The sequence below is a fragment of the Salvia hispanica genome, chromosome 1 (assembly GCF_029641045.1).
Source record: "Salvia hispanica isolate PSC_SH4W2 chromosome 1, Shi_PSC_v1, whole genome shotgun sequence".
NCBI lineage: Eukaryota > Viridiplantae > Streptophyta > Magnoliopsida > Lamiales > Lamiaceae > Salvia > Salvia hispanica.
In genome coordinates this window covers 32,552,963-32,577,963 of record NC_142692.1, presented here as the reverse complement: position 1 = coordinate 32,577,963, position 25,001 = coordinate 32,552,963, and the positions used below count along the sequence as shown (strand labels likewise).

The window sequence follows — 25,001 nt, the reverse complement described above, 5'->3', positions numbered from 1 at the left end:
TGATTATTTTTCTCGAGAGTAAGTTGTTGCATGATAAGACGATGAAATGCAGTTTAGTTCAGTTTAGTTGAGAAGACACCCCTTCCAACCAATAGGTCGAGGGTTTGAGTCACTTTAATCACGAGTAAATGAGTCAGAGTGAAGAGTCTGCATGTTCATATGTTCGACTCTTGTGCTTAAAGTGCTTATTCATTTTCTGATTTCGTAAGAATAGATTTTGTTGCTTACGTGCCTTTCCGGTCCAATAGTTGTTTACCTTGAGAGAAGTTGTCGTATGATTATACGATGAAGAGTAGTTTAGTTGGAACGGTGGTCCCTTCGTAACTAATAGGTTGTGAGTTCGAGTTACCACTATCGTAGTAAATGATTTCATGGGAATAAAAATTGGAAAAAGAATAGTTTTCTTCATCCTTATTGGCAGTTTTTTATGATGTTCATAATTAAAGATGTACCCTGCTAAAATTATTTTTCAGAACTTGTTGCCACCCACCCATATTTTGACCATTTTTGCTTTCGAACCCTGCAAATATATCAAAATTTATTTTTTATTGAGTCTAAATAAGAGATATATTACACTGCATGTTAAATCTGTGGCGGAAAAGAAATCTTGTAGTGTCTCAATTTTGTCAAGTCAAATTTCATCGAATGTATTCAATTACATAATATTTGCTCTTACGGTACCCTTGGGGGCTTTTCTATTTGATTGCACTGGAAGACCTAATGACTTGTTATTTCAATAGGACAAGTTGTATTGTAAGGAGGTATTTCGAATCTCAACAATCAAATTCCATTGCATAAGAGTGATCTTTCTTTATAATCAATCAATTGAACCACCGTTTGCAACCTATAATTTGGTTTCATCACAAGGCCGTGTATTATTAGTTTACATTTGTATTTGTATACTAGGGAGAAATGAGTTTGAGTTTAATGTAAATAGTTGGAAATGTGAGCTCGTATCACCCGTATATGGTGTAGAGAGCCATTTTACCGCAGGTTCCTAAACTACATTCATGTGCAGGTGGTTGTATGATTTTATTTATTCATTTAACTATTTTGGTAGGTAATGTCCACTAATCATCACCATACGTTTTTGCATGAAAACGACAACATAATAATAGCAGGAGTAAAAAATTATAAGTGATCGCAAATAAAATACAAATGAAACTCAAAGACGTAACGTTATTCGGTTTCGCAGAGAAGCATATTCCCGCCAAAAAGGCGAATCCCACACCATCAACTTCGCGCCACGTGGCTCTCGGGCCCCACCCCCGCCCATGATAGTCCCTAGCCTCCGCCTTCTCCTCCTTCATTTCTCTCATTTTGTCTCTCTTTTTACCTGTTTTGTTTCTGCTAATCACCGCATTCAAAATCCTCAACTCTTTCTCGCTATCAATTTGCTTTTTTCACGATCGATTTGTGTTAGTTTCTCATACTGTTAGAAATTCTACTCAATTACAATCAACAGATTGAACGATTCTGCAAAATGGAGAAGCCGGAAATGCTGCCTGAGACGCTTCTCACCACCGCCGCCGCCGTCAAGGTAAATTCAACTTGAAATTTTCTCAACTAGTCACTCTACTGCACATTTAATTCGTTGAATTTTCACATAATTCAGTTTCTGATACTCCGCACAACACAAATTACGTTGAATCATGTTAGATACAAAGAGTGTTTCAGTGTGTTCACGATCGATTTGTGTTAGTCTCAAAATTCTGTTCCATTATAATCATCAGACTGAAGGATTCTGCAAAATGGAGAAGCCAGAAATGCTTCCTGAGACGCTTGATTGGAGTCAAAATCTAACCACCGCCGCCGCTGCTGTAAAGGTTGATTCAGCTTGAAAATTTCTCAATTACTCACTCTATGCACATTTAAGTAGTTAAATGTTTCGCATAAATCCGTTTCTGATACTCCGCAAAGAAGAATTGCTTGTTGAATCATGTTTGGATGACGTTGGATTTTAAGTGTTTGTATGTGTTCAGGAGGAGTTCGATTATAAGGAGCTGTGTGAAGTGAAGCGATATTACCCTCACGGTTACCATGGCGTTGACAGGCGGGGACGGCCTGTGTACATTGAGAGATTGGGGAAGCTCGACGTGGAAGGGCTCATGAAGGTCACCACACTCGAACGCTACGTCCTGTACCAAACGCAGCAGTATGAGAAGACAATCAAAGTCAGATTCCCTGCCTGCTCTGCCACTGCAAACAAACACATCAACAGGAGCATCGCCATCCTCGATGTTCAAGCTGTGGTAGTAATTGATTGAATTCCTCTCTATTAATTCTCTTCTTCTGTCCAGTAAATTAATCTGGTTTTTGATCACATGTGCAGAGTTTCAAGAGTTTCACTAGTCCAGTGCAGAAGGTTCTTCTGCAGCTGCGCAAGATCTTCAACGATAACTATCCTGAGGTATACAACTCAAAAAATGTGCCTTGTCTGTATTTAATAAGAGGCTTTATATGTTCATTTTGGTGGTGATTCGCAGACGCTTTCTGAAATGGTGATTGTGAATGCCAGCCCCGGCTTTAAGTTGCTTTGGAACGTCGTCAAGTGCTTCCTTGACCCTCATACAGTGTCAAAGATTCAGGTATATATGTTGCCAAGAGCTGCATCAACCACTTATGCATATCTCTCTAGTTTATGAGTGAAAAAGGGTGTTTTTTTGTGATGCATTGTTAGGTTATTGGCAGCAAGTATCAGAGCAAATTGCTTGAACTGGTTGATAAAAGGTCAGTGTAGCTATCTGTTTGTACTTGTATTGTACTTGAACTAGTCCAGTTTTGATGATTTCGTCGAACATATTTGGATTTGGTTCCAGCGAGCTGCCCGATTTTCTTGGGGGGAGCTGTTGCTGTAGGAATGAAGGAGGGTGTCTCAACTCAGACAGAGGTCCATGGAAACACACATCTGTGGCTTACACTGGAGAGTGATTTATAAGCTATGTTTTGCTGGGCTGGGCTATGGCTTGCTTGATGAAATATAGTTGTTGTAAATGTATATAACAATAGTATATAAAGTAAATTCCACTAAGTCCAAGGAGTCATTGATTTGGTTGATCCTCACGACTACATTAACCTTGAGGAACAGCATATTATAGATTGATCATGTGTTGCCCTTCACTGACCTTTCTTGATATTATGGTTAAATGATTGTTCTATCTTGTGCAAGTTACTTTTTCTACTTCCCTCTCTCTTCTGAGAAAGAAAATTCCATCTTGTTGCTAGAACTTTTATGGTGGGAATAATTGATTTTCCCTTTATTTTAATATAACAAATACTATGTATTAATATTGTTGAAGTTAAACTTTTGTCCCTTTTGTATTGCTGGATGAATGCTAATAATAAATAGTGTTTGGATGTAAATGCCGCATTACATGTTTATAGTAGTATTGAGTAGAAGCTAAGTTCCATTTTTCACTTCATTTATTAAGTATTTAGTACTCCACAAGTTAAGTTCCATCTTTTGATTTGTGTTTAAGTGGAATCCATGGCTTTAAAGGTGATAGAGCAAGATAAGAACTTCAAAAATTCTGGTTTTTGTTTAAGTGTAAATAAATAGTACTATCAATTGAAACATAAATAAAAAGTGAATAAACATCTACTATTCCCTCCAGTGTCATTAGGGGTGGGAATACGGGTATCCATAGATACCCGACCCGAAAAAACCGGGTATCCAAACCCGAAAATCATAAAAATATCTATCCAAAATCCGCCCCGATATATTTTCGGGTACTCCAATACCCGCCCCGGGTATCCATACCCGACGTATCGGGTACCCAAATATCCGACTTTTTATATGTGTTAATAACTAATGAAAAAAAATTAAATTTTATATATTAATAGAAATATAGAAATATCTAAATTGACTAATATCTTTAATGTTTTATTTATTTTGTAGTATAAAACTACAAAAAAATGGATCACTCTTATTTTAAAGTATAAGTCTATAATAAAACTGTAAAAGCAACCAATAATATATTAAAAGCCAAAATAATTGATTAAAATAAAAAAAACCACTAAGTTGGTTATGCAATACGATAAAAGTCATTAAACAACTAAGCAAAATGCAATACGTAAAAGTCGTTAAAAAACTAAGCAAAATATAGAAGCAAGTCATTGCTAAAATGCAAAAAGTAGTCATTCATGCCATTCAAAGATTCATCAATTTCTTGGGCGTGGCAAGCTCTGACGTGTGAAGTTCTCCATTAAACAATCTCTTCAATGGTGGGGCTAAAACTGTATAAATGAAAAAGAAAAAATAAGAAATAAAAAAGTGAATATAAAGTTGAGTGAAAATCTAAAGAATTATACTCCCTCCGTCCCATGTTACTTGCACTTTTTATTTTAGGCCGTAAATTTGAGATTGATTTTTTAGTATAATTAAATTAGAATTTTAAGTGTAATGAGACGTCACTTAATAAAAGACCTCTTAACTTAAACTAACATATTAATTAAATGCATTAATTCTAACTTAAACTATAAATAGTGTAAGGAGTTTGTGACGTGCCGAAAAGTAAAAGTGCAAGTAACATGGGACGGAAGGAGTACTGACCATTTTGAAACGCCTTTTCTTGCTCTTCTTCAAGAACACCTTCCTCATCTTTATTTTCCATGCAATCCTTCATCCAATCTTCGGCACAAATTAAAGCCTCAACCATATTGTAACTCAATGAGCTTCTATAAGAAGTGAGAACACGACCTCCCGTACTAAATGCCGACTCTGATGCAACACTAGAAATGGGAATTGCCAAAATATCCTTTGCCATTTCACTCAAAATATGGTAACGTGGATTTTCAGACCACCACTTCAATATGTCGAAGTTGTCTACATCATCCTCGTCCATATTGTGTCTGTTTTCTGTGAGATAGACAGCAAGCTCATTAGCATTGTTGGTCTCTTCATTACCTTTCAAGGCCATAAGGCTAAGAGAGCCTCGACGATCCGACCGCCCATGACGGCGAGGTACAGTATTAGTAGTAGACATTGTTTGAGATTGAGTAGGATGCAGACTCTCTTTCTGTGCTATATAAAAGTCAAACAACTCATTAATTGAGTTTGTCACTTCTTTTACCATTGCAGCTCCACGTTCAACTCCATAGATTGACTTGAAGCACGTCTCCACGTGCTTCATCTTAGGATTCGTTTCCATTTCCTCCATCCAATACTTTCCAATCTTCAACCTTGAAAATAAAATAAATGAAGAGAGCTCAATATATAATTCAGATAAAAATATAAAGTAGAAACAAAGTACAGCGAAATAGTTAATTATTTACCTCATTTTTGTGGCCATCGAACTTACTTCATAATCATTACTATTCTCCAATTCATTGATAAGATCAAACACATCACACATCTCTGCAAAAAATAAATGTGAGGTTGGGTATTTGGTGGCAGAGACGAGGAGAGTCAACTCGTAGAACTTCTTGAGGTACTCCATTGTCTTTTTAACATTTACCCAATCTTCATGTTCAAGCAATCCAATAGACAGACCATCGTGCTGTTTCTGCATTAAGTCTTCACCAAAACAAGAATGCATCTGTCCAAAGAGCTTGAATGCCTCTTCATATGGTACGGCTGACTCTAACATGAAATAAGTAGAGTTCCACCTAGTAGGAACATCCAAACACAATGATTTTTTACAATCAATCCTGTCTGTGAGCATATTCACAACTCTATCCCATTGTATAGCTCTCTGTGGTGAACTCTTGAGCCATTTGACTGCCTCTCTAACCCGGCGAACAGATATGCCTATTTCATCTAAACCATCTTGTACAACCAAATTCAGTACATGAGCAACACAACGCATATGGAAGTACTTCCCACCCAAACTATCTGTCTTCATTTTGTTTAGTTGAGACTTGACATGTTTTACTGCCCCATCATTTGCAGAGGCATTATCCATAGTGCAAGAAAAAACATCTGTCAATCCCCAATCATTCAATGACGTGACTATAGCTTCACCAATTTCACTTCCCTTGTGACTTTCAATCTTGGAAAAACTTATGATCTTCTTATGCAATTTCCAGTCTTTCCCAATGCAGTGTGCAGTAATACAGATGAAGCTTGTGTTGTTCACTGCAGTCCAACAATCACTGGTGATCGACACTCTTCCCATGCCTTCTTTCTTAAAGAATGTACGCAAACCTTGTTTGCGCTCAAGAAACAACCTCACACAATCCGCTCTTATTGTTTTTCTTTGGAATGCGGAATTGAGGACAACTGCTTTGCATATCTTTTGAAACATGGGTACTCCACAAATAGGAAGGGGAGCTCACCGATGATGATCATCTCACATAAAGATAGTCTAATCGTCTTTTGATCAAACTTCCAACTAGTCAGAGATGGGATGCCACCAGTGTGATCCACGGTGTAGTTCAAAACAGTTTGACTCTCACCCGGCTGCAATGTTGCTAACCTCTTCAAACATACAATGGTATGGTTTCGTAAACCATTAGTTCCAATGCGTGAGTCAGCTGCAATCAATGTACCACAATGCTTGCATTTCCCTTTGAGCTTCTCAATAGGAGGATCACCCACTTTCACCCATACTTTGGTATAATTATTCCAATGTATAGATCTTGGTTCCTGAGGTTGCTTGTGTTTTCTTCTCTTTTGAGCTTGAGCAGTTTCACTTTATTTCTCTCTTTGGGCTTCTTCATCAATATTCCTTAATGTTGCAACGTTTTCCACGTCTTGATTGTTGAAAACCATATTGGTATCTTGTTCTGTGTTCAAATGAACTGGAATTCTTGGGGATGAATCCATCCTGACCAACACAAGTTTAAAAAAATAATAATAAACATTAAAAAGTACAAGCTTGAAATTTCAATCAAAGAAGAAATCAAAACTTTTGAAATACTCTGCCAAACTATAAAACTCTTTTCACTTTGAACTCAAATACAAGTAATGAATATAAACTCCATGCACGTATTGAATTAATGACGAGTACTATTAAAGTATTAACCAAAATCAGCTCTTCATGAAACTTCTTTTGTTTTTATATTGCAATAGACTTAATTTTGCATTAAAATATGATTCAATCATCAAATAAAGTCTATTGACTCATTGAGCATTAAATTTAGACTACTTTAAAACTTGAACGCTTAGAAATGATCCACTTTATTGACTATGAACAATAAAATTATGCAGTCTGCATGCATTAAAATTGGAGGATCAATTAACCTATGTTGTATAATATATTACAGACTCAGTAAAAACATGCATACTATATGCATTAAAAATAGAGGAGATAGTACTAGTTTGCATATCCGGACAAAGGCATATTAACTAGAGAATACAATTCATAATAAGTTAATACAATAAAGGAACTTAAAAATGATAGATACAGATAGGGGTGGGAATACGGGTATCCGTGGATACCCGACCCGAAAAAATCGGGTACCCAAACCCGAAAATCATCAAAATGTCTATCCAAAATCCGCCCCGAAATATTTTCGGGTACTCCAATACCCGCCCCGGGTATCCATACCCGACGTATCGGGTACCCAAATACCCGACTCTTTACAAGTGTTATTAACTAATAAAAAAATTCAAATTTTATATATTAAAATAAATATAGAAATATTTAAATTGACTAATATCTTTAATGTTTCATTTATTTTAAAGTATACGATTATATTTTTGGGGATTGATTATGCAATATGTAAGTAAAATAATAAAAGTTATGCATTTAATATAACTGTAGACGCAACCAATAATATAATTCAAAAGTCAAAATAATTAAATAAAATATATAAACCACATGAGTTGGTTGTGCAATACGTAAAAGTCATTAAACAACTAAGCAAAATATAGAAGCATTCATTGTTAAACGCCTAAACCTAATTTAAAAAATGCGTTTAAATAATAAATTGGATATTCGAGTAATACCCAGTACCTGTTCGGGTTATCCAATACCCGATTTATCTCAAATTTCAATACCCAATCCCATACCCAATCCCATAAAATTGGATATTGGGTATCCAAAATCCTGCGGGTATCGGGTCGGGTACGGGTAAATCCAATACCCGATATCCGTATTCCCACCCCTAGATACAGAATACAATTTAAACGAAGGTAGTGAACGTGAGTTACCGAACTGGATTTTGTCAGAGGGAGGCGCCGCAGAATCGAAGTAATGATTGCGAGGTGAGAGTTTGGAGAGGTGTGACCTAGAGTAAAAGAGATTGACTTATTTATATAAGTTTAGAGAAAGTTAACCTAATAAGTAATTACTAAATAAATTAGCCCTATTTCTTGAAGCCCAAAATGGCTAAACCTAATTTTAAAAATGCTTTAAATAATAAATTGGATATTCGGGTAATACCCGATATCCATTCGGGTTATCCAATACCCGGTTTTTCTTAAATTTCAATACTCAATCCCATACCCAATCCCATAAAATTGGATATTCGGTATCCAAAACCCGGCGGGTATCAGATCGGGTACGGGTAAATCCAATACCCGATATCCGTATTCCCACCCCTACAGTCAATAGTTAAAACCACATAACTCAAATTTCAAAAAACTTAACATTGTTGGAAATTTACTTATCATCGGATAATTCCCCGTCAATATTAACGAAAATGGGTATAACGTAATCCATAATAATATCACACCAACCATACCAGTATTAATTATTTACATGTTGTATTATACTACTCCATTTATCAAACCATACGTCCATACATCATACATAAACTATTCACTATCTCATTATTTACTTCTGAATTTATTCTTATTTTATGGAGTACAAGTAAATTGATTTATCAAATTATCAAATAGTACTATTAATTAAATGATTGTTTATGAGTTACTGACACCCTTAAAAGGTTTCATAAGAGGGAAGGATTATTCATTACTATACATATGAGATAAAATTATCACTAAATTAATGTGAGACAAATTTATAGATTTTAACACGCCCCGAACGTTTGGGTCAGAATGATACATCGGACATACATCGACTTGGATCTGATCTAATACCATATTAGAAATGTGTCATTCACCCCTTAAAAGGCCTCGTAAGAAGCGACGGTTATCTACTCTTATATAGATGAGATAAGAACATTACCAAGTCAATGTGGGAAAAAATTTAGAGATTTTAACACGTCCTCGTGTTGGAAATAGTGTAGCCTTTACACGGGAAACTCTTGTATTGTCTTCTTCAAGTCGAGTCGAGGTAACTCTCTCTCCGCAAGACGAGATACGCCCGGCTAGTACTCACGGATTGGCGCAACGTCCCCAAAGATGAAACGACTTTCCTCCTATCGAGTTGAAGCACCTCAAACTCGTAGGCTCCGGCGAACTTGAATTGGAGTCGAGAACCGAGCTATGCAATGCTCCTAAGATGCGAACTAGAATGCTTGAGAGCTTAGAGAGAAGAGAGAATGATTGTTGGTGTGTTCTCATCTCTCAAAGCTCCACCTATTTATAGGATAGGAGAGCCTACATGAAGAGTCTTGGCATTAAGGCACACCATAATGCATTTGGAGGTTACCAAAAGATGAAAGGCCAAAGGCCTAGCCTTTTCAAATTTCCCACATGGAACATGTTTTCCTATAATCACCCACATTGGTTAGAGCGTTGCAAGCTCAAACCAACACCAGACACAAATGCATGTATGCAGACTCTTTGCTCAGTTCTCGAGAAACGATACTGTCTTTGGAAAGGTAACTTGTGGTTTTGAACCTTCCATAGCCAACACTATCGGACATACCGGCGGGCTAGTGGACGTGATGCCTTGAACTATTCCTCCTTGGTGTATGCCTAGTCAATAGTATCAACACAATATTGTCTCAACTCCATCAGTTCTCACGTTTGTGTCCGTTTCGGCCGTGGAACACCTCTTTGGAATTCGTAAGTGACTCACACACACGAAGCGGCCCCACTTCTCACTTACATAGGTGATTCTTTCATGAGTATCCTGCCATACTGCATCTCCTTGAGATTTCAAGAATCATTAAAAGTCAAAAGACTTAGCCTCTTACCACGTGCAGGTTACAACACTCAATGCTTTCTAAAGAATGGGCGAAGATAAAAATCTTCTGAGTGTTACAACTAGATTTGTATAGCTTTGTTTCCCATTGAACCAATCCCATGGGATCTCCAATCGTATGGTTGGGTTACCACTATACTCATCTTTTAAGATGTGGTTTTCAGTCCCATTCCTTTTAGCAATTTATGCATTTGATCACGGTTTAAGCCTTTTGTTAATGGATCCGCTATGTTATCCACTGACTTAACATAGTCAACTGCGATAACACCACTTGTGATCAACTGCCTTACGGTATTATGTCGTCGACGACTGTGTCGAGACTTACCATTATAGAAGCCACTGCGTGCTCTACCTATAGCGGCTTTGCTATCACAGTGTATCACTACTGTGGGCACTGGCTTCTTCCAACATGGAATACATTCTAGGAAATTTCTGAGCCACTCGGCTTCTTCCCCTGCTTTATCCAATGCGATAAACTCGGATTCCATGGTGGAGCGAGCAATACACGTCTGTTTCGCCGACCTCCACGAAACAGCACCACCCCCCACAGTGAACACATACCCACTTGTCGAAAATGAGTCTTTTGAATCAGAGATCCAATTTGCGTCACAGTACCCTTCAAGTACTTGGGGATATCTTGTGTAGTGCAGTCCAAAGTCAATAGTATACTTCAAGTATCTCAAAACTCTGCACAGAACTCTCCAATGTTCTTTGCTTGGATTGCTCATGAATCGGCTCAACTTGTTCACCGTACAAGCAAGATCTGGTCTAGTACAGTTCGTGATAAACATCAAACTTCCTATAACCTTTGCATACTCTTCTTGAGCAACAGGCTCACCCATATTCTTGCTTAGATGGACATTGAGCTCCAAAGGAGTCTTTGCTGGCTTACAATCAAACGAGTTGAATTTCTTAAGCATTTTCTCAACATAATGAGATTGCGTTAAGGAAATTCCCTCATTAGTCCTCAAAATTTTGATTCCGAGAATCACATCAGCTAGACCCATGTCTTTCGTATCGGAATTTCTTTTCAACATGTTTTTTGTCTCATTAATAATGGCACTATTGCTGCCCATTATCAACATATCATCAACATAAAGACACACAATAACAAACCCGTTATCTATGTTCTTAATGTAAACACACTTATCACACTCGTTGATAGTGAATCCATTTGTCAACATTACATTGTCAAACTTCAAGTGGCATTGCAACGGCGCTTGCTTCAATCCATAAAGAGACTTTACCAATTTGCATACCTTGCGTTCTTGCCCGGGCACAACAAACCCTTTAGATTGCTCCATGTATATCTCTTCTTTCAAATCACCATTTAGAAACGCAGTTTTCATATCCATTTGGTGAATCTCAAGATTGTGCAACGCAACAATCGCAAGAAGCACCCGGATGGAAACTATTCTCGTAACAGGTGAGTAAGTATCAAAGAAGTCATGCCCTTCTTTCTGTTTAAAGCCTTTGACCACAAGGCGAGCTTTGTACTTGTCTACAGTACCATCGGGTTTATATTTCTTTTTCAGAATCCACTTGCATCCTAAGGCCTTGCAGCCTTCCGGCAAGTCTACTAACACCCATGTGTTATTTAGCATGATGGATTCCATTTCACTGTTGATAGCTTCTAGCCACCACACCGCGTCTGGGCCAGACAGTGCTTCTGATAGTGACTTTGGTTCACCATCCAACATAAAAGTTATGAAGTCTGGACCAAAAGTCTTAGCAACTCTAACTCTTTTACCACGTCTTGGTTCTACATCCTCGGGACTTGTCCTCGTCACTTTTGGAGAATTAGAACTAGTGGTTTCATCCATCATTCTTTCACTAGAATGATCATCTTGCTTCTTGCAAGGAAACACATTCTCAAAGAATACAACATTCCTTGACTCAATTATTGTTCCTTCAACTACATCAGGTATAGCTGACTTATGAACTAAGAAGCGGCATGCGCTACTGTTCAATGCATATCCAATAAAGATACAATCGACTGTTTTAGGGCCAATTGCAACTTGTTTTGGAGGCGGCACTTGTACCTTTTCTAAACACCCCCACACTTTGAGGTATGTATATGAAGGTTTCTTTCCCTTCCACAATTCATAAGGAGTCACATCCCTATTTTTGAGTGGAATCTTGTTCAAGATGTAATTTGCGGTTAGCAAAGCTTCCCCCCACATGTTCTGGGGTAATCCTGAATTAATCAACAGAGCATTCATCATCTCTTTCAGTGTTCGATTTTTGCGCTCAACAACACCATTCGACTGAGGAGAATATGGAGCCGTGGTTTGGTGAATTATACCACTTGCATGACATAATTCTGCAAACGGCGCCACATATTCACCACCTCTATCACTTCGAACACACTTAATTCGACAATTAAGTTGATTTTCGGCTTCATTTTTGAAGTCTTTAACCGCTTCAATTGCCTCATCTTTACTTCTTAATAAGTAAATATAACAATACCTTGTGCAATCATCAATGAATGTGATGAAATACTTTTTACCACCTCTAGTTTGCACAAATTTTAAATCACATATATCTGTATGGATCAACTCTAGAGGTTTGGTGCTCCGTTCTACCGAGCGGAACAACAGCTTGGTCATTTTTGCTTCAACACAAACTTCACATTTCTTTTGTGAATTAAATTCATCAACTTTTAGTAAATCAAGATTTACTAATCTTTTTATAGCATTTAGATTAACATGTCCCAATCTTTTATGCCATAAATCAGAGCACTCAAGCAAGTAAGACGAAGAAGCATTCTTATTATCATTCACTTGATTCGGTACACGGCCAGTGACCATTACATTAAGTTTGAACAAGCCATTGGAAAGATAACCTTTTCCAAGGAAAGTACCAAACTTGGATAACATAAACTTGTCAGAATCAAACACTAGCTTAAAGCCATGACTAACAAGCAAACTACCATTTAACAAGATTTTTGCGGATGTCTGGGACATGTAGCACATCCTTCAGCTTCAGCTCATGACCAGATGTCATTAAGAGCTTCACTTCTCCCATGCCAACGACTTCAGACGAGTCTTGGTTTCCCATGTGGAGCTTCTTCCCTTCGACTTGCTTGTAGGTCGAATTGGCTACGATCAGAGCACACATGCACAGTAGCTCCGGTGTCAACAAACCAAGCCTTCGGATTGTCAACATGGTTCACTTCAGAAACCACAACAGCCAAGTCATCATCGTTGAAGTCTCTCTCGACCATGTGCACTCTTCTTGAATTTCATCCTTTTAGGCTTTCGGCAGTCCTTCGCCATGTGGCCCGGCTTATCACAGTTGAAGCAGTTGCCTTCAAACTTTCGGACACCAGCTACCTTCCCTTTGCCCTTGTCATTTTCCCTCCGGCGGGGACGCTTGGAAGTTCCCTCCTTCTCCATCAGATTTGTCTTAGCATGTTCAGGCCCTCCTGACTTCTGATGGTAACGCCTATTATCCTCTTCTACACGAAGACGGACAATCAGGTCTTCTGGCTTCATCTCCTTTCTCTTGTGCTTTAGATAGTTCTTGAAATCTGTCCAGCACGGAGGAAGCTTCTCGATCATTGATGCAACAACAAACTGGTCTGGCAAGGCCATCCCTTCAGTGTGGACATCATGGATAATGATTTGCAATTCTTCAGCTTGCTCTACCACTGAGCGAGAGTCCACCATCATGTAGTCCAGAAATTTTGCGACTACAAATTTCTTTGTACCGGAGTCCTCGACGCGATACTTCTTGTCAAGAGCCTCCCACAAAGCTTTGGAGGTCTTAGCCCCGGCAAAGATGGAATAGAGACTATCCCCCAAGCCGTTCAAGATATAGTTCTTGCACAAGAAATCTCCTTGATGCCGAACATCATAGGCAGCCTGGACATTAAAGTACGTCTCCTCCTCCGGTACAGTTGGAGCATCCTCCTTGAGGAAATTAGCAACACCCAACATAGTTAGGTAAAACAACATCTTTTGTTGCCAACGCTTGAAATCCAAGCCCTTGAATTTTTCAGGCTTATCAGCTTGAGCCATGACCCTTGAGGTCGAAACGGGTGCCATCGTTGAGGAGTCAGCTGCAGCAGAAGATGATCCAATGAAGTTGTTTCCGTTCCCTCCAGCTCCAGTCGACATGATTTCAGCAAGAGTACACTATCTCGTCTTGCGATTGTTGGAAATAGTGTAGCCTTTACACGGGCAACTCTTGTATTGTCTTCTTCAAGTCGAGCCGAGGTAACCCTCTCTCCGCAAGACGAGATACGCCCCGGCTAGTGCTCACGGATTGACGCAACGTCCTCAAAGATGAAACGACTTTCCTCCTATCGAGTTGAAGCACCTCAAACTCGTAGGCTCCGGCGAACTTGAATTGGAGTCGAGAACCGAGCTATGCAATGCTCCTAAGATGCGAACTAGAATGCTTGAGAGCTTAGAGAGAAGAGAGAATGATTGTTGGTGTGTTCTCATCTCTCAAAGCTCCACCTATTTATAGGATAGGAGAGCCTACATGAAGAGTCTTGGCATTAAGGCACACCATAATGCATTTGGAGGTTACCAAAAGATGAAAGGCCAAAGGCCTAGCCTTTTCAAATTTCCCACATGGAACATGTTTTCCTATACCTCGCACGTATGACCCAAAATGAAATGGAGAGAATTAACAAGGTAGAATTTAGGGGCGTATAAAATGTCTAAATTTTATTCCACATCGACTTGGTGAAAATCTCATCTAAGTGGATAATCCTCCTTTTTATGAAACTTTTTAAAGAAGTGAGTAACCCATTTTTAATACTATAAATATTGATTCATTGATTAATATTTTTTTGCATGATTGGATTAATATTTCTAGTACATTTGTTGCATGCTTCGATGGCCCGTTTCCAATTCCATATTGGCAAGAGAATCCATAAGGTAGAATTTAGTTGCCATAACTTATTAATATAATTATTGATCTAGATTAAGTTACATACATAATACATTAATCATGGAGTATAATTTTTCAATTCAAACGAACCCGAACCGAGGATAAATTTGTAATTACATATGAAAGGGGCAATTTCATCAGTAGGAACTGTGCCTCACAAACAGTTTAAAAAAGCCCATTTTGAATGGATCCAAGTTACAATCAAACACAAAACAAATGGAAAAGCCCACACTTCATAATAAAAACTGTAGCCTGTAGGGACTAAAAATAGTAGTAATACAGCCAAACGAGAAGAGGGTTTATACTAGGGTTTACACGACCTGTTCTGCTCTCACTCAATACTCATTTCAATCATCAAGATTTGAGATAATGTGGGCGATTCGCAGAGCCTCCAATCAGCTCAGGTAAATCGCTTTTCCTCAAATCCTATCTATCCCCGTATTGATCGTCCGAATCCATTTTCGATTTGTGTTCTGTGTTCTGTGTTCTGTGTCTTCTTCCAGTCCACTGCCGCGTGTTCGATTTGCTTTCGGAATTTGGGAAATTTTCACTTCTCCTTTGCATTTTTCAGTGCTATAGGTATAGGTGGTTGTCTCATTCCCCTCCTGCCTGTTTGTTTGATTTTCAGATTATTCTCTATAAACCATTTGTTAAACCTTGTTTTTGTTTGGGCTAAATTTTATGGAGCATGTTTTAAATTCAATTAGCTTTATTTCACATTCATCTGGTATGGCCTCCGTTTATTTTACTCACTTCAAATTGATTATTGTCATGATACTCTGTGTGTGTGGGTTGCAGGAACAAAGGATCACCTTCAAGGTCTGGTCAAATTTTCCGTGGGAAAACGGAGTTTGCAAGATCTTGTTCAGAGACTTCTAATGCTGCAATAGTTGCACCTCATGAAACAATAATTGATGGGTTGCTGCCCTGTATGAGGTATTATAGCAAGTCATCTGGTTTCCCAAAACCGAACAGGGGAGTCCGAACTTTTTCGTCGCAGGTTGATGCTAATGGAAATGGAGAGGACTTGGAGGATGGATTTTCGGAGCTGGAAACTCCACAGGACTCAGTTAAAGAAGACGAGAGTGATGATGGTTCAGGCTCTGGATCAGAGCTGTCTGAGGATGAACTGAACGAATTGGATACACCTGGTTCTGAAACTGATGGAAAAAAGGGTAAATTAAAAAGAGCTAAAGCTTCATCAGCGATGTGTAAGGCTATACTAGCTGCTCCAACCTCACCAGTAAGCAAGGTTTTGGAGAAATGGGTTGAAGATGGTAAGGAAGTAACCCAATCTGAGGCACAATCAGCAATGGATATTCTTCGTAAAAGGAAACTGTTTGTCAAGGCCTTGCAGGTAATATTTACATAGTCTGAATGATATTTAGATGGGCGCTTTTTCTTCTTCTTCAAAGAAATAACAATATTATAACGAAATTGAAAATAGGTTACTAATAAGATTCATTGATGAGGGGTGTTCAGAAACTGAAGCTCAGAGGGCCAAGCTTCATTTTAACCATTTGCTGAGAAAAGAATTTTATCAATCTAATATCTTTATGAATGATCTTTCCCCCTGCATTCAGCTATAGAGAGAAAACTTACCTGAACTATCTAAATCTTCAGTAGTTCTAGGCTATCTAGTCTGTATTTATAAAGCTGTAGACATTTTCATTCTAGTGTACTTGGCTTTCAAAATTTTGGTTGAAACACTGACATCTATAATAATTTTCATTCTTTGCTCAGAAGTTGATTGGTTCTCTCAATCATCAAATATTATGAAAAATTGGCTAAATAATCGAGCTTTACACTTTGTTCTTACATAGACATATTAAATTTCAACTTTATTGTTTGCATCAAATCATTATGATGTTCTCACTTATTATATCTTTATCTTTTGCAGTTGTCAGAGTGGTTGGAATCAAGCAAACATATTGAATTTATCGAGGCAAATTATGTTTCTCGTGTGGATCTAATTTCTAAAGTACAAGGCATATTTAAGGCAGAAAATTACGTTAAGCATCTTCCTGAATCTTTTAGAACTGAAACTGTTTACCGCACTCTGCTGGCCAATGCTGTGTCTGCCACAAACGTGAAGAAAGCTGAGGAGTTGTTCAACAAAATCAAAGATTTAGGACTTCCTGTTACGAGTTTCTCTTGCAACCAGCTGCTGCTTCTGTACAAGAGAGTTGATAAGAAGAAAATTGCTGATGTGCTTCTGCTAATGGAGAAGGAAAATGTTAAACCGACTGTTTTCACTTACCAGATATTGATTGATGTGAAGGGGCAGTCCAAGGACATTGATGGGATGGAACAAATAGTTGAGACGATGAAGGCTGAAGGGCTGAAACCTAGCTCTCAAATCCAGACATCCTTGGCGCGGTACTATGCTACTGCCGGATTAGAAGACAAAGCTGAGGCTTTGCTGAAAGAGATGGAAGGGGATGGTCTGGAAAAGAATCGCTGGACTTGCCATTTAATGATGCCTATCTATGCTTCCCTTGGAAAGGCTGATGAGGTTGAGAGGATCTGGAAATTCTGTCAGTCCGATCCATGGCTGGAAGACTGCGTATCTGCAATTCGAGCTTGGGGGCAGCTCAACAAGATAGAAAAAGCCGAGGAAGCCTTCAACAAACTGGTAGAGAAGGTCAAGAAGCCGTCCACAAAGCATTACACCGCTCTGCTACAGGTCTACTCAAATCACAAGATGCTGACGAAGGGGAAGGAACTTGTGAACCAAATGGCCAGCGACGGAATCCATCTTGGGCCGCTGATTTGGGACTCACTTGTGAAGCTCTATGTGGGTGCTGGAGAAGTCGAGAAAGCTGATTCCATATTAGTGAAGGCCATAAAGAAGAAGGAGGGGAAACCTATGTTCACTTCCTTCCTTGCCATCATGGATAAGTATGCAGAGAGAGGAGATGTGCACAATACAGAGAAGCTATTCCAGATGATGAAGGGCGCCGGTTACGAGTCACGTATCCGTCAATACCACTCGCTCCTCAATGCCTATGTGAAGGCGAAGAAGCCGGCATACGGGTTCAGGGATAGGATGAAGGCTGATAATATCTTTCCGAGTAAAGCATTGAACAGCGAGTTGCGGAAACTCGATGCGCTGGGGAAGTCGCTGGTGGATGATCTGCTGGAGTGATAGCGCTTTGGATGATTGCGGATGAAGTTGAAACTGCTAATAACTTGCTGTTTTCTTCATTATTTATATTAGGATTTATGGTTTTTCTGGATAATTGCTGTTAATGTTGAAAGCAAATTAGTTTGCACAGCCTAAATATCTTCTCCAAAGTGAAGATCGTGCAATAACGATGGCCAATTCTATAGCCTCCTATCTAATTTGTTTTATTTTTTTTTTGGTTTGATCGTAGTGTTTCCAACCCACCTTTGACGGAACCTACCTTTGACGGAACCTGACTAATCCTACTTGATCTGGTTGATTAATGCTGATCAAGGTCATCACTTCTCAGCACTACTAACTGTGTTACAATGTCAAGTTATTCAATATACAAATGATGAAAAAACAAAGTTACAACACATATAGCATCAACGAAGGTGCCACACTAGTTCAATAGTGAAAGCAACTATACCAGTATAAATAATATTTGTATAGTTGATCAATAGTGAAAGTATAAATATATCATATACCGTATGATCAGGGAATTTTATTTTAACACTATGCTATTTATTCTAAATAAAATCTATATTTGATTTATTTCTTTATTTTTTAAATTGAATTTTATTGTTCATTTCTCTAACTAAAGATGCTGAGCAAATTTATCAATAGAATCTTGTAAAATTTTGAAAGAATGAAAGAATGTCATTTATAGTCGTTTTGACAGTATCATTGTCATTTTACTGATACATCTGTTATTTCGACGCTGAGATTGTTTTTAACAACAAATAAACATGTTTTTGATCGAAAAATACAATAAAGATATAAAATGCAATCTTATACGAAATTATAGTTTGGTTTCATTTGTACGAACTTGAAAAAAGATCAATGTTTCTTTTATTGGTGGGGAGTAGTATTATGTAGCACAACATAAACCAAATCTTTAGAAACCTTGCATTGTTGGTAATTGACCTAAAATCAGATAATTCCCCATCAAATTTAACGAAAGTAGGGTATAACTTCATTCATACTAAAAATAAGTCACCACACCAACCATACCATACACCAATTAGTCACGCGTCACGTTATTATTTATCAAGCAATACATCACATGCTATACATAACTATCCATTATCTCATTAATTGCTTTTTTTTTCATTCATCGTTGCCCGCCTCTTTTACTACAACTGGGTCTGGGATCTACGTCAAATACACATAGATACACCTACCCAACATGCTTACCAAAATTAAACAAATGTGTGCACTTATTAATTTGACGGTAAAATGATTAATGTTTATAAATTTGATCTCAAATCAAATTAACTGTGGCATGCTTTTTAAAATTTCAATTCTATTTATCAATAAAAAAAATATATCTAAAAACACATTCCAATGGACAATTGTAAAGTAGATATCAGAATTAAAAAAACAACGATTGTCAAAAAAAGAATATGACTTAATCATGAAAAAATAATAAATTTTCATTTAAAAAACACATAGCTAATCCAAGCGTAATATCGTGTAAGGAAAGTAGAGGCATAAAAGAGTTGTAAAATAGTATGCTTTCCGCATATTCCCGCCAAATGACGCAGCACCAAACACACGCCACGTGGCTGGGCCCCGCCGCCACTCTCCCCCCTTTCACCACCGCCTCTCAACAAACCCACTGCGCCATCTATCCTCTCCCTCGGATTTCCCTCCCTCCACCGTCGTCTCTCACAATGTCCAACGCCGTCGATCCACTCTCCTCCACGCGTGAGTCAATCAATCTCTGCCAAATCGTGTATTTTTTTTCAATTATGGTGTGTCGGCAGAGGAAATGTGGTTCAAATTTGATTCGTACTCAAATTTCTGTTTGGATATTAACTAGATTTCTTCGAGATCAGGTTGATATCTTAGTCTCTGATCGTCTGCATCTGTGTTTTTGCTCCTCCCTTGTACTCTGGAAACTAAAACCTAATGTTGCTCTGGTAAAATTGGCAATTGATCATTGATTTTCATTATAATAGTAAGAAACTTTTGATGAAAGTGAGGTAGTAGAAGGATAATTCGAGTGATTTTTGTGGCAAGCACAATTATATGCTCAAAATTCTGAAATGGTAAAAACTCATTTTGCGTGGTCAGGTTACTGTGAGGATGATGAACACAAACACATACCAGATCCTGAGAACTTGGAGGAAAATACGAAATCTGGAATTTTAAAAAAAGCCAAAAATGCATCTAGTAAATTCAGGAATTCTCTAAGAAACAAGATCAAACGGAGAAATGATTCTGGAGTTTGTAAAGGTGAAGATATTCATGAAATCCGGGATCAAAAGGCTGTCGATGCTTTTCGGCAAGCACTGATGATGGATAATTTACTTCCTTCGAGATTTGATGATTATCACATTATGTTGAGGTAACCTTTTGACAATGTCACTCTTATATATTTTTCTCATGTCAATGATTGTAAGTCTGAACCAAGAGTGGATAAAGATGAATAATCTGTCAGAAACTTCTATGTCCATCAATTTCACACGATAACCAAATCCAGACATCTATGGTCTGTTCTTAGTATATTTGTGTTTGATGTACCCATACATGCTGATGGAACGATGTAATGAACAATCAGTATTAACCTTTTCTGCATCTGTTTTCATATCCATTGTAGAATTTGTAAATGCCATGCAATTTGTCAAAAAAAATTCTTCCTATTAAAGTAATTTTTGATTGAGCTTCTCTGCAAACTCTTGTTTCAGGACCTTTATATTCTTTAGAATGTGATAAACCACATTTAATTTCCCGGAGAATATGACAAAAATGGTTCTCATATTCAAATCAACATTTCTTTCTAAGTCTAGCCTAGTCTTTACCTTTTACAAGTCTTAATACCCGTTTTGGTGATTGAATACTATATTCTGCCCTTCTTCCAATGCCAAAAAAGTCGGGATTATAATTCTTCCCATGTTCATCAAGAGCTTGTATCACACATGAAGCTGCCAGTGCACCTTTGCATCAGTTTTTCAGAAACTTTTGTAACCATGAAACATGGGCCATGATCTATCAATAATGAACAGATTTCTGAAAGCGAGGAAGTTCAACATCAATAAGGCAAAGATCATGTGGGCTGACATGCTTGAATGGAGAAAGAATTTTGGTGCTGATACAATCATGGAGGTGACTTCAGTTCATCTGATATTTATATTATGTTAAGCCATTGGATTACATGCAATGTTTACCCCAAGTCTTTACTGTTTCCAGATCTTTGAAAATACATATAATACGTATATACCTGCACATAACTTAGGTTTTTGTAGCATCGCTCACTTGGCCGATTGGGGATTTCTATGTTCAAAGAAGATAAATTTAATTACTTGGATCTGATTAAAATGAATTTTAATTGCAGACACCCCCTCTCCCCACATATAAATAAAAATAAATATGTGAAAACAAAGTAGTAGGCTATCCATATAACAAAGAGGCAAAATAAAAAATGTTTTGCTAGACTTGGGCATGGATTCTATGACAGGGTGGTTTAGTGTATTTGGCAATTTGTTTTCAGGCTCTTGAGCCATACTTCATTTTATTAGATGACATTTAAATTTTAGATCTTACTCTAATTATTCTCTGGATTTGTGAAAAAAAATTCATGAAATTTAATTGACACAATTTTTTTTTTTGTTTATTTCCAAATTCAAAGAATTCCCTGATTTAATTTTAACTCGTGCACTTGTATCTTATTGTTTTGTTTTAACTCTAATGCACTTTGTTTGTATCAGGACTTTCACTTCAAAGAGTTGAACGAGGTTCAACAATATTATCCTCATGGTTACCATGGTGTTGACAAGGATGGACGACCTGTATACATAGAGAGGTTGGGTATGATTGACGTTGATATGCTACTGCAGGTCACAAATGTAGACAGATTTGTAAAATATCAAGTCCAGGAGTTCGAGAGAAGTCTTTCCATAAGATTTCCTGCATGCTCAGTTGCTGCAAACAAGCACATAGGTTCAAGTACAACAATTTTGGATGTTGAAGGATTGGTAATTGTTTGATATCGCTTCACTTTAAATATCATATCAATTTCCATTTTTCTCAAGAGATTATGTTCATTTGTGCTCTTTGTTCCTTTCAGAATTTAATGAGTCTCACTGGCCCTGTTGTCGAATTTATTAAAGTGGTTCAGAAGGTTGATAACGACAATTATCCTGAAGTATGTGCCTCATACTACCAATGATTGCTTTGTAATTGCTAGGACTATATAGTCCACGTGAGATGTCATAATTAGATTCTCCGCATATCCTTCGGTTGAAAAAGATCTTTTCTTAATATATCAGACACTTTCGCGAATGTTTATTGTCAATGCTGGTCCTGGCTTTCGGATGATATGGAATGTGGTCAAACCATTACTTGATCCTGAGACAACTTCGAAAATCCAGGTACCTCATGAATCCAGGTCTACTTGTATATTTGGGTCTGATGCTGTTAATACATGCAATGATGTCTTCTGAATGTATTAGGTTATTGGCAGCAATTATCAGAGAAAGTTGCTTGAAGTAATTGATGAAAGGTGAATATCACTAGAATTTTCTGACTCGTTGTCATGTAGTAGTAATGCTGGAACTAAGAATTTTTTTTGGTTGGTAGTGAACTACCGGATTTCTTTGGTGGTTGCTGTACCTGTGCAATTGAAGGGGGCTGCTTGAGGTCTGATAAAGGACCATGGAAGGACCAAAATTTACTGAAGGTGAAAAGGATCCAAAAATATTTTAAGCATTCGTCATCACACGACTTTGTGATTTTTGATACTTGAAACTTTCCATGCGTAGATGGCTCCGGATACAGAAGTGCATCTTGTGCAGACAGCATCAATTTCAGATAATGATGCAACTTAGTTGTCATGGTAAAGCATCATATATACTATGCATTCGTTACTCAGTTTTTAATTCGGTTAGATTATTGAATTGTTATACATGCCAAAGGTTGACATTTTGTTGCATCGTCAGATGTATCGTGCTGGGAAGTATACAGTGAGGAGCAACTGGATGCACTGCGCTGGAAAATCCGGAGTGCCTTCCTGAGCACTTCGTTGCAAGTAATAGACATATATATTGATAGTTAGGAATTTCCCTGAAATGTTAAGAATGAGGGAATGTGCCATTATTGCAATTCGGGATCTATTTAATTTTATCTTTCAGTAACTACTATGATTATGTATCAAATCGTATGATTCATTGATGAGGTGAAATGTCTGTGCTACCTTTGCTTTGCATTTATGTGAAGTTGAAGTAAATGGACAAAACTTAACTGGAATATCATGTGTAAAAGTATCCAAAATGGTTACTAAAATGATCTCTTAATGTCCTTGTCCTTGAGGAAATGAACTAAGGCTGGTAGTGCAATATCAGCATCCTCACTCTTGATGAGCTCTCCAGCAACTTCAGCTGGCGTCGCCTCAACTTCCTCAAGCAGCTCTCCGATCACCGGAAAGAACGAGTGGTCGTCAATCCTCAGATAGGTGGAAGCTAGTATCTTGAAGCCACTGAATGTGCAGTAAGACATCTCCAAGTGCACATCCATTCGCCCCGGTCGGAGCAGCGCCGGATCCAGCCTGTCCCTGTGATTGGTGGTGAAGACTATGATCTTCTCATCCCCACAACTCGACCACAGCCCATCAATGAAGTTCAGCAGCCCAGATAAGGTTATCTGTTCACATTCAAAACTTATATTTAGGAATGCATAGTTAAATTGGAATACACATATATAGTGTGTGTGAGAGAGAGAGAGAGAGAAAGAGAGAGAGAGAAACCTTGTCTTCCTGAGCTGCTGAGGTATCTGTTTCCCTGTTTTGCAATCCGACATTGCAGTCAATGTCCTCAATGACAAGTATGGAACGATTGGAGGAGCCAATCAAGAGCCTCCTCAAATCGGAGTTGCATTGAACCTCCCTCAAATCCAAGTCATAAACATCAAACTTGAGGTAATTAGCCATGGCTGCGACCAAGCTCGACTTCCCGGTCCCCGGAGGGCCGTACAACAGGTATCCTCGTTTCCAAGCCTTCCCAATCCTCCTGTAGTAATCCTTCCTGCTCACAAACCTATCCAGATCCTCCATCAGCCCCTTCTTCGTCTCAGCCTCCATTGCCATGGTCTCGAACGTGGCCGGATGGTTCAGAACCACCGAGCTCCAGTAATCAGTTCCGTTGTAATCAACCGTGTGCAGTCTAACAGTCTTTGCCTCCTCCTTCATCTCCTTGGCTCTCGCCAAAATGTAGGGCAAGTATACCTCCAGCACATAGTCTCTGTGTTTCCGGTTGAAACTGAGCTCGAAGTATCTCAGCTCCGATCGGGAAGACTCGTTTTTGGCGGTCTTCGTGACAGCGGTGGAGGACTGCAGAGTCCATTTGAACTGGATGCCGGTGTGGACGTCGACGATCTCTTGGTTTTTGTCGACGGTGACGGCGAGGTCCGGCTGTTTTGGGGGCTTGTTCACTTTGATCCTTGTGGTGGCGCGGGAGATTTTGGCGGCGAGGTAGACGGTGGCGGCGTCGAACATTTGGTTGGAAGTGAGGCTGTCGAATTCGTCGACGACGACGGTGAGCTGGCGCGAGAGCTTGGCGAGGGATGAGGATAGGTAGGTTTGGATCTTCTGGGGAATGAGGTCGCTGGCGATGGATTTAAGGAGGATGGCTGAGGCCGCGGCGGAGGCTGCCGCCGTTAGGATTTTGTCTGCAGGCGGCAGAGATTCGTAGGAAAATCTCATGTCTGATTGATGATTTCCCGTGTGTGTTTGTTACAGAGATGGATCATGGATGTTTCTTGGCGGCGGGGTAAGCGCACGTGTGTGTGTTCCAGAAAGTGCGGAATTTGGGTAATTGAGTTTTGAAAGGTCGTCTTTTAAGCCAAAACTGAAAATCCAAAATATTTTTTTAATTACTACTAGTACTATATTAGGTACAAATATTGCTTAAATAAAATCATATGTATTAAATATA

General features: G+C 38.5%; 4 protein-coding genes and 1 pseudogene across 5 annotated transcripts; 3 read left to right on the top strand and 2 right to left on the bottom strand.

Annotated features, from left to right (window-relative positions):
• Positions 1–37: 37 nt before the first annotated feature.
• Positions 38–3,156, top strand: LOC125222056 (phosphatidylinositol/phosphatidylcholine transfer protein SFH4-like). 2 transcript variants are annotated; one of them, XM_048124462.2, is made up of 7 exons: positions 38–1,540; positions 1,734–1,826; positions 1,983–2,249; positions 2,333–2,410; positions 2,487–2,588; positions 2,681–2,730; positions 2,820–3,156. In XM_048124462.2, the coding sequence occupies exons 1-7, from the start codon at positions 1,484–1,486 to the stop codon at positions 2,929–2,931; spliced, it is 759 nt and encodes a 252-aa protein (XP_047980419.1). In that variant the 5' UTR covers positions 38–1,483; the 3' UTR covers positions 2,932–3,156. The 2 variants fall into 2 exon arrangements, with proteins under 2 accessions (XP_047980419.1, XP_047980417.1); XM_048124460.2 differs by having other exon boundaries at positions 1,983–2,252.
• Positions 3,157–6,001: 2,845 nt separating this feature from the next.
• On the bottom strand, positions 6,002–6,766 carry LOC148933635 (uncharacterized; annotated as a pseudogene).
• An 8,390-nt stretch (positions 6,767–15,156) lies between these two features.
• On the top strand, positions 15,157–18,272 carry LOC125222529 (pentatricopeptide repeat-containing protein At1g80270, mitochondrial-like). Its single transcript, XM_048125196.2, has 3 exons — positions 15,157–15,307; positions 15,702–16,260; positions 16,804–18,272. Exons 1-3 carry the CDS (start codon positions 15,273–15,275, stop codon positions 18,049–18,051), a joined length of 1,842 nt encoding a protein of 613 aa, XP_047981153.1. The 5' UTR covers positions 15,157–15,272; the 3' UTR covers positions 18,052–18,272.
• A 1,310-nt stretch (positions 18,273–19,582) lies between these two features.
• On the top strand, positions 19,583–23,278 carry LOC125223650 (phosphatidylinositol/phosphatidylcholine transfer protein SFH6-like). The gene is made up of 10 exons (XM_048126895.2): positions 19,583–19,779; positions 20,149–20,422; positions 21,081–21,180; positions 21,783–22,049; positions 22,142–22,219; positions 22,344–22,445; positions 22,527–22,576; positions 22,654–22,753; positions 22,836–22,909; positions 23,013–23,278. Exons 1-9 carry the CDS (start codon positions 19,584–19,586, stop codon positions 22,899–22,901), a joined length of 1,233 nt encoding a protein of 410 aa, XP_047982852.1. The 5' UTR covers position 19,583; the 3' UTR covers positions 22,902–22,909; positions 23,013–23,278.
• LOC125223649 (AAA-ATPase At3g50940-like) lies at positions 23,217–24,876 on the bottom strand. Its single transcript, XM_048126894.2, has 2 exons — positions 23,816–24,876; positions 23,217–23,712 (listed from the first exon to the last, which is right to left on the bottom strand). The coding sequence occupies exons 1-2, from the start codon at positions 24,767–24,769 to the stop codon at positions 23,350–23,352; spliced, it is 1,317 nt and encodes a 438-aa protein (XP_047982851.1). The 5' UTR covers positions 24,770–24,876; the 3' UTR covers positions 23,217–23,349.
• Positions 24,877–25,001: the final 125 nt, after the last annotated feature.

Excerpts from the sequence above, each read along its gene's own strand:
- LOC125222056 (XM_048124460.2), top strand. The coding sequence starts at position 1,484 with ATGGAGAAGCCGGAAATGCTGCCTGAGACGCTTCTCACCACCGCCGCC. Across the intron at positions 2,253-2,332 it reads TCCTCGATGTTCAAGCTGTG|AGTTTCAAGAGTTTCACTAG; the intron begins GTAGTAATTGAT and ends TCACATGTGCAG. Across the intron at positions 2,411-2,486 it reads TCAACGATAACTATCCTGAG|ACGCTTTCTGAAATGGTGAT; the intron begins GTATACAACTCA and ends GGTGATTCGCAG.
- LOC125222529 (XM_048125196.2), top strand. The coding sequence starts at position 15,273 with ATGTGGGCGATTCGCAGAGCCTCCAATCAGCTCAG. Across the intron at positions 15,308-15,701 it reads AGAGCCTCCAATCAGCTCAG|GAACAAAGGATCACCTTCAA; the intron begins GTAAATCGCTTT and ends TGTGGGTTGCAG. Across the intron at positions 16,261-16,803 it reads TGTTTGTCAAGGCCTTGCAG|TTGTCAGAGTGGTTGGAATC; the intron begins GTAATATTTACA and ends TATCTTTTGCAG.
- LOC125223650 (XM_048126895.2), top strand. The coding sequence starts at position 19,584 with ATGCTTTCCGCATATTCCCGCCAAATGACGCAGCACCAAACACACGCC. Across the intron at positions 19,780-20,148 it reads CGATCCACTCTCCTCCACGC|GTTACTGTGAGGATGATGAA; the intron begins GTGAGTCAATCA and ends TTGCGTGGTCAG. Across the intron at positions 22,754-22,835 it reads AGGACCAAAATTTACTGAAG|ATGGCTCCGGATACAGAAGT; the intron begins GTGAAAAGGATC and ends TTCCATGCGTAG.
- LOC125223649 (XM_048126894.2), bottom strand. The coding sequence starts at position 24,769 with ATGAGATTTTCCTACGAATCTCTGCCGCCTGCAGACAAAATCCTAACG. Across the intron at positions 23,713-23,815 it reads CAGCAGCTCAGGAAGACAAG|ATAACCTTATCTGGGCTGCT; the intron begins GTTTCTCTCTCT and ends GAATGTGAACAG.